The sequence below is a fragment of the Prosopis cineraria genome, unplaced genomic scaffold (genome assembly GCF_029017545.1).
Source record: "Prosopis cineraria cultivar Desert tree isolate PC_DT_omini unplaced genomic scaffold, ASM2901754v1 PC4, whole genome shotgun sequence".
Lineage (NCBI taxonomy): Eukaryota > Viridiplantae > Streptophyta > Magnoliopsida > Fabales > Fabaceae > Prosopis > Prosopis cineraria.
Window position 1 is genome coordinate 38,647,893 of NW_026555335.1, and position 8,333 is coordinate 38,656,225.

General features: G+C 33.5%; 1 protein-coding gene across 3 annotated transcripts; it reads left to right on the forward strand.

Moving 5' to 3' along the window:
- The first annotated feature begins 5,053 nt into the window (after window positions 1–5,053).
- Window positions 5,054–7,588, forward strand: LOC129308073 (transcription factor bHLH137). Of its 3 annotated transcripts, none has more exons than XM_054949063.1 (8): window positions 5,054–5,563; window positions 5,667–5,855; window positions 5,986–6,051; window positions 6,157–6,225; window positions 6,327–6,410; window positions 6,501–6,632; window positions 6,728–6,843; window positions 6,949–7,588. In XM_054949063.1, exons 1-7 carry the CDS (start codon window positions 5,207–5,209, stop codon window positions 6,821–6,823), a joined length of 993 nt encoding a protein of 330 aa, XP_054805038.1. In that variant the 5' UTR covers window positions 5,054–5,206; the 3' UTR covers window positions 6,824–6,843; window positions 6,949–7,588. The 3 variants fall into 3 exon arrangements, with proteins under 3 accessions (XP_054805038.1, XP_054805037.1, XP_054805036.1); XM_054949062.1 differs by having other exon boundaries at window positions 5,055–5,563; window positions 5,664–5,855; window positions 6,728–6,872; XM_054949061.1 differs by having other exon boundaries at window positions 5,056–5,563; window positions 5,664–5,855.
- The last annotated feature ends 745 nt before the right edge of the window (window positions 7,589–8,333 follow it).

Genomic DNA, 8,333 nt, shown 5'->3' on the forward strand with positions numbered 1-8,333 from the left:
CAAACGCATGATTCCAAGAGGTGGAAGCCCTAGATGTAGGCTGGAGATTCGGTTAAAGACAAATCATTTGCAGCGCTATAGTCAAATCTATTCTGAATCTTTCACACCATAATAGGATAATGATTTAAACATTAGGCCTCGTTTGCGTCATAGGAACTTGGGCTCAAAAAAAGCAAGAAGAAGAGGAAAGAGAAACTTAGAGTTGAAAATAAAGGTCGGGTTTGACAGGCTGCCCGTTTAATCCCGTTTTAATAAGGGTTCGGATTTAAAAATTTAGTATTTTTTAGGATAACCGGGCTTCAAAACCCGGCCCTTTTAAGCCCTAGAAAAACGGGCTCGGGCCCGGGTGGCCCGTGAAGCTCATTTTACTATTCACAAAGTATTGTTTTCATCTCTTTCCAGATAATGTACAAACATTGATTTGTATTTTGTACCAGTAATTGGTTGAATTGTTTTGTACCATTTTATAGTAATTTTTATATTTTATCTTGTGATATATGTATAGATATATATTTGATAATAAAACAATTTAATTAATAATTATTGTAGGTGATGATGAAGAAGCTGCAGAAATAATTAATATTGATCATCTGCCTCCATCTTTCACAAATGGACCTACATCTGAGGGTTTTAATATTTTATTTATGGATGATAATGAGGGAGATCTTGATTAAGATTGATGATGATGTTTGCCTTCATTTTATTTTGACTTTTAAATTTTTTATTCATTTTTTAGATTATGTGAGACTTTGGTTTGATATATGTTAAATTTTAAAATATTCTAAATAAATCTAAATGTTGAATTTTATTTTATTTTATTTTATTCTTATCCGGGCTTACGGGCCCGGTACTGAGCCCTATGAATAAGGGCCGGGTTTCAATTTTAGGATCAAATTGGGGTAATTAAACTTTAGGATTTAGGCCTATAAGAGTCGGGTTTATAAAGGCCGAGCTCATATGAATTAGACCCGCCCATTTATCAACTTTAGAGAAACTTCTCTAGTTTGGTTGCAAGAGGGAGTATGTGGGTTATCAAACGCATGATTCCAAGAGGTGGAAGCCCTAGATGTAGGCTGGAGATTCGGTTAAAGACAAATCATTTGCAGCGCTATAGTCAAATCTATTCTGAATCTTTCACACCATAATAGGATAATGATTTAAATATTAGGCCTCGTTTGCGTCATAGGAACTTGGGCTCAAGAAAAGCAAGAGGAAGAGGAAAGAGAAACTTCTCTAGTTTGGTTGCAAAGAATTTAGCTTATTGGGAATTAAATTTCAGCAGAGAGAGTGGAAATTGGGTTCCAAGCCTATGGCCAAGGAAAATTTTATTTTCCTAGGAAATTCTCTCTCCTGGCCCAAATGCCCACTCGTCGTTCTTCAGTTTTCCAGTACCCTTCTTTGACTTTATTCCTGATCTAGCAACGCAGTGTCATCATCATCCATTGTCTTTTATAGCGAGCACTGTGATTGTAGCTAAGTGAGATATGGGTATGGGGTTAGGTTAGTGGGTTTGGGGTTCAAAGAAGAAGATTGCGGAAGAAGCTGTGGGTTTGGGTTTCATGGGTCTGGGATTCAAAGAATAAGATCTATGAACATTGAAGCTGTGGGGGTTTGGGTTCAAGTTCGAAGGTCTGGTGTTTGAAGAAGAAGAATATACCTAAGGCCCTCTTTGGTGATTGGTTTGAAGAAGAAGAAGAAGAATACATCAAACATCTCCAGATCTAAGAATTAATATATTAGTTCTTGATTTTGTTGAGTGATTTAAAGTTGTTGATTGATTAAAAGTTTACATGATTTTACAGTCTTCATTGTTAAATTCTGTGTTAAGTCGCTGCCAATAATTACGGAGGAAGAGGAGAAAATGGTGTGAAAGTGAGTAAGGACAGTATTGTCTTTTTACATTTTAAAATTAATTTAATTAATATACTTTAAAAAAAATTTCCACCCGTTATTCTATCATACCAAACTTATTTCTAAATCTAATTCTTTTTCCTCTTCCCTTTTCATTTCTAGTTCCAGTTTCATTTTCAATTTTATTTCTATCAAAATGATTCCAACAAAGCAAACGAGGCCTTACTTCTAATGAAAGAGGGTTATAATTGCTGAAAACAAGACTCAAATAATATAAGGAGCATTACAATTAAATCTTACATAAAAAATTAATTATTATAAAATTCATTAATAACCAAATTAAACGTCATTAATAATTGATTATACTGTTAATAATATTTAATTCAGTTATCAATAAATTTTATAATAACTAATTTTTTTTGGATAAAATTTTAATATAATTCTTCTAATAATATATCATGGAAGTATATTGGATATTAAATACTATATATATAAATAACGATGATCTTGTACAGTGTAAAAGAAAAAAAGTAAGAATTTGTAGTGCACAGACTTGTGGGGTTGGGAAAGTATATTAAGCGTGGAAAGTACTATTCTGATAGCCATATGTCACTCACACCTGAGCTTCCACCGCTGCTTTTCACGAGTCCTTTGTATTAAATTGAAATTCACATAGAAAATAGGGAAAATGACATATGAGAAAACATGTACACTTGTAGTTGTAGAATTCTTAGCCTTAGGCTGCTACTAATTCCCAGTCCAACTCAAAATTGACAGCCCGTGAATTCTGAGCATCGTCCTGCTGCCTTCAATTGTGAAAAGTGAAAAGTGAAAACATAACGATCAACGACATGATGGAACCAAAGCATTGTGTGAGACACGCAATTAATGTGACAGAACAAGCCTCCGTTTCAATTTATAAAATATTTTTAAATAATTTTTTATATATTAATAAATTTTATTACATATGCTTAATAATTTTATTTTTTAAAAATAAATATATAAATTTTTAAAAATATCTTTCACATAACAATCTTAAATTTACACATAATTAATATTAAATAGAGAGAAAAGAAGTAATATTAAAATAAGCCTAATTAATAAAATTTTAATATTTTTAAAATATCTTATTCCCTTCATTTAAAAATATAAAATATTTTTTGAGGAGTTAAATATTAAAAATATAAGACATTTTTAATTTTTCGAGGTACAATTATTGTCTTTTTTTTTAAAGTATCCCTATTGATAGTAACTTTATAGTTATTATAGGGTATTTAATAGGAGTAAATGTGAAAAGATAGGATTAGTTTGAAAGTATGTAATTACTTTATTGGAGGTGAGATTTGATTAAAAAATTTTTATATTTTTTAATGAAGAGAGTATATTTTGGGACAATAAATCTCTCCCAAAAGTGAGGAAGTAAAACTTAACTTTAAAAAGTTGATTTTAAATTAAGAATAAATAAAATAACTCGACACAAGAGGAGACTAAACATGAATTTAAGCTAATTAATTAATTATATAGGGTGGAATAATTAACTTTCATGCAACATGATTTGTCGTGGTCTGAACAACATTTTCCAGTCAAACTGTTCTAAAGCTTGGGTTACGTGGGAGAGAAAATGAGTTCAAAATTCAGATATATTTTTCTCATCCTAATTTATAAGATAATTTTAAATATCATTGGTTTAGTATACTGAAATATTAAATATTTTGACAAAAATAAGTTTTTATTAATGTTGATTATTATAATATTATATTTTATTATTTTACTTCTTAAATAAATTTATTTCCCTACCTCTTATTAATAAAGGGTGCTTTTTTGAAGCTTATAGGAAAATGACATTGGAATTAGTCTGGGCGTTTCAGGTTAAAAAATAAAATAAAATAAAATAACCCCCTGCGTCCATTTCAGTAGGCAACCCCCGGAAATTCACTCTCTCATGCTTCTGCAGCCAAGTTTTGAATATATGAAAAAACTAATTTTTTTTGGCCAACTTCCTGAAAGCTGATTTCAATAAAAGGGACAAAAAAATGTTTTTTAGTTGATTAATTCAATAAAAAATATGAAAATGAGGAGGCAAAAATTTGTTAGTAATACTTTTAAAAAAGAATGACAGTTAAATTTTAAAAGATTGAATTAATGAAATTTAACTTCCTTGTAATTTTTTTAAAATAAGTTAAATATATGGATTTAAAAAATTTCATATTATATCTATAATTTAAGTATAATTGTCACTGATTTGTATAGGCACCTAAAATGTGATTTGTAAGTGATTCACCAAAAAAAAAAAAGTGATTTGTATGTAATGCCCGTACAAGTCACCGTCCAAAGCAAAGTCAATGTATCCAAACCCACATTCCCTTCCTCTCCTCTAGCCGTATACTTGCATATTCACTACCCATATTAATTTCCTCATCTCTTCATCCTAATTTTCCAAGAACATTTATATCACTTATTTTAATTAGTTGGTCGATAAACAATAACTATTACTATTATTATATGTATTTCTCTGAAAAAGGTTGGGCATGCATATTTATGACTGGCGTTGATAGAATAATGAGAGAGAAGGACGGAGAAGATGAGATTAGACCAGTCAATTATGTAGAGCCAGTGTACACACTGCATGACATTTAATGAGCCCCTACATACAAGCTTTTTATGCCACCCCTTCTTCTTTAATTTTCATGCACTACCTTCATTTTCAAATTTATAAAATCATTTGGCCTTTTATTCCTATTTATAAATAAAATTATAAATTCTAAAAAAAATATTTCTCACATTTTTCTTGAAATGTACTCTACCTCAGAAGTCAATGTTGATTTTTATTTGACAAATTTATTTAATAAATTATATGAATAATTTAATCTAAATTTTTAATTTCAGACATAATTATTTTAGTTAATTAACTTTATTAAGTTCTATAAATATTTTATTTTTTTGTATTTGAAAATGGAAGGAGTATATTGTCATAAGCTTCACATTAAGAAATTTCACAAACGAAATAAGATTTATTAAGTTTAAAAGACTTTTTGGTTACACCACTCCACTTGTGAGGGACGTGTCCAAAGGAAGAGCTAATTCCCCAAATGCTAACTTATTAGGTGAAATAGCACTCACTCGCACGGTCGCACTACTCCTTCTCACTTGTAAAGCTCCCCGCGGGACTTATATATGTGTGTATATATATCCTCCTTCTCTCCACATCTATGACTTGTGAATTCTGACAGACCAACTATTATTTTTCTAAGTTCTCTTTCTCTCTCTCGCTCTGCTACCACACTGCATCTTCGTCCACTTCCTTCTTCTCTTTCCTTTCCATCACTTTCTTGATAGCTTCCTCACCATCTCTCTCATGGCAGCTTTTTCTCATTACCAGTACCACCACCTTCCTTTCCTCCTTGACACTTCCTCGTTCGTCTCGTCAGCTTTCGGAGACCAGCCTCTTATAAATAGTAACAGCACTCTTCATCATCATCATTATCCCCAGCAAGAGCAGCACCTACCTCCAATTCACCAGACTTCTTCAAACTTTGCCGATAACGAAGAAGAAACTGATAATAATCAAAGCTCCGACATGACTGTTACTACTGATACCAAAACTCACACTCCTCCCGACACCCCCATGGCTCAGGTTAAGCTTGAAAATGGCGACCATACTCCTCAGACGAAGAAGAAGAAGAGGGTGAATTGCAGAAATGGTTCTTCGAAGGTAGAGATGTTGTAATTTGATTTGAGCTGTGTGAGTGGTTTCTGCATAATTTTGAAGATTTTCACTAAAGATTCATGCTTTTAATCGTTGCTTGTTTTAGAAGGGAGCAGAAGGAAGAGACAAGAAACAGAAGAAGAGCAATAGTAATGGTGTGGTGAGAGAAGAGGAAAAGCCAAAAGCAGGAGAGAAACAGGAACAGGAGAAGAAAATTACACTAGAGCCCCCAACAGGCTATATCCATGTCAGAGCCAGGAGGGGTGAAGCAACGGATAGTCACAGCCTCGCCGAAAGGGTAATTAAAAATCATTAACAACACACACTTCGATCTGTGTTAACGTTGTCATTGAAGGGAGATTATTGTATTTGTGTTACTTATGGAAATTCCTTAAGCGCCCATGTGCTTGCTTATCGTTCATATATAGGTGAGAAGAGAGAAAATAAGTGAGAGGATGAGGATGTTGCAGCGACTCGTCCCAGGTTGTGATAAGGTAAAGTTCATCTCTGTCTAAGTTTTTATAATATATTCGAAGCATTTATGCATCTCTCTCTTCTCCGCTACATGGGGTTTATTTGGTTATTAATCAAATATATAGGTAACTGGAAAAGCGCTCGTGTTAGACGAAATCATCAACTATGTTCAGTCCCTTCAGAACCAAGTGGAGGTATACATATATGTGTACACATACATATATACTTGTCATCACCAGTTTCTTCTTTTACTTCTACTTTGATTCGAATCTATATATGCTTCTATCTTGTGCAGTTTTTGACGTTGAAGCTTGCTGCTGTAAATCCCATGTTCGGAGACTTCACAGCGGGCCAAGACACTCTCATGGGTACACCAGATGTAAGGAATAAATCCACCAGCAGTGTGATTCACATGAGCACTTGAACATGTCTGATTAATGAAACTGTTCTATGTTTGAATGTAATTCAGAGATTAAACAGTGTAGCTTCGCCGCCTCTGCCATCCGTTCAACAATGCAGTACCAATCAGGCCACACATTTTGCTGATGACTATCCTTTGGATTTTATTCAAGGACAGAGATCCAATGTCTTCTCTTCCCTGGTATAACAATCAGAGATTTTTACTGATAATTAATGGCATCGGAAGTGTTAATTTCCTTTTAATGTTTTCTGATTCCGACATAACATCATTTTCAGGATGCTGTTGGTGAGTTCTGGGATGCAGAAGACCCACGACAAAAGTTTCCTAATCCTCGCGGCTTCAGCACCGACCTATGTTCCTTTCAATCTTGAAATTCAGATAAACATGACGTGTAAGTCATCATCAATCAGATATATATAGGTAATAGTTTGGTTTCAATGATTAAACAACGTCTAATTCAGTATTGTGACCACTTTAAGATTGTCTATTTTTGAAGGGTTTTGTCTTTCCGAAAGAGAAATTCTGATGAAGGAAAAACCAAAGCCACGCATGGTATCTCAGTATAGATATGGAATTAGGAGAATTGTTCGGTTATAATATAACAATCTGGTTTGGTTGCTGGTCCATCATCAGATATGAAAGTTTAGATTTTTGGAACGTGAATAAAGCAGGGGCTGAGAAATTAATGGAAGAAGAACCCGAAAGGACAGAGACATTTCCGACCGAAGAAAAAACATATCTTTTGCTAGATTCCTTGTTCTGTTCTGGTTCTGGTTCTGGTTCTGGTTCCTGCTATCCTTTTTTTTTTTTTTTTGACTCTCCCGAGAGTCTTACGATGCACAGATTCCTAGAGAGACTCTGTATCAATATCGACCCGAGAGATCGACATTGATCAGACATTGAATAGATGTAGTGTGAAATTATTGACTGATTGTTTTGGGGGGTCGTTATTCTGTTGGTACAGTTAATTGAGCCGTTATTCAGAATTGAGAGGTTCATGTTATTAGTATTATTGATGGTCGCGTTGGAGAGACATGGCCAATCACTCATGCATTTGTTGTTGGTTCAGTTATGTTTATGTATCTGTAGAATCTTCAGAAATTTGGCGTTATTGTGATTCTTTTTCATTATGATCAGTCCTATGACTCTGCTCTCTCATGAAGCTCCGATTTTTCATTTGGCAGAGCATCTCCTGCCCCCCTCCCCCTTCTTTTCTCGTTTTCTTTTTAAAATAATTTCATGCACAAGAGGCGTAAACGAAAAAAGCCATTCCTCCTGCTGAAAGTCACCCTGGTGCTATTTTTTTTGTCAATGCTGAATGATTGGTTCAACAACAAAGAAAACTTATAAACGAGTGGAAGTATAAGTACCAAAATATTAATTTTTCTTGTAAAAAATTACAAAACACTAAAGTTACGTGGTTACTTATGAGTTGAAGCTTTGTTACGCTCATGATGATTTAAAATTTGGTTAATCTCAGTGTTGCGGAAAGGCAATCAATCTCTGTACCGGCTTAGTGGAGGCTTTGAGTCTGTCATTCGCAGAACAATTAATTATCACCCCTTGACTAATATTACTCTGAATGAGATTAGAAACATCACCTCAGAAATAAGTTAATTTCTATGGATCATGTCTTTAAAGAAACAATTTCTTCCCTTGATTGATTAGTTTGGTATGCTAATTAAATGGAAGACAACTTTATTGTGCTCCAGCCTCTTGGAAGTGTGCTTAAGTCTCATATCTAATGATTAGAAAAGATAAATAGAAGGTATGCAAGTCTCTAAGCATATAGTTAATATAAAAATTTCAACATATCTTTGTGAAGTACAGTTGAGCTGAGTGAGGAGTGTAATTCTCTTGACGGACAAGTTTCAAGCATAG

Coding starts and splice junctions, on each gene's coding strand:
- LOC129308073 (XM_054949062.1), top strand. CDS start 5,207: ATGGCAGCTTTTTCTCATTACCAGTACCACCACCTTCCTTTCCTCCTT. Junction 5,564..5,663: donor GCAGAAATGGTTCTTCGAAG/GTAGAGATGTTG, acceptor TGCTTGTTTTAG/AAGGGAGCAGAAGGAAGAGA. Junction 6,052..6,156: donor TCGTCCCAGGTTGTGATAAG/GTAAAGTTCATC, acceptor TCAAATATATAG/GTAACTGGAAAAGCGCTCGT.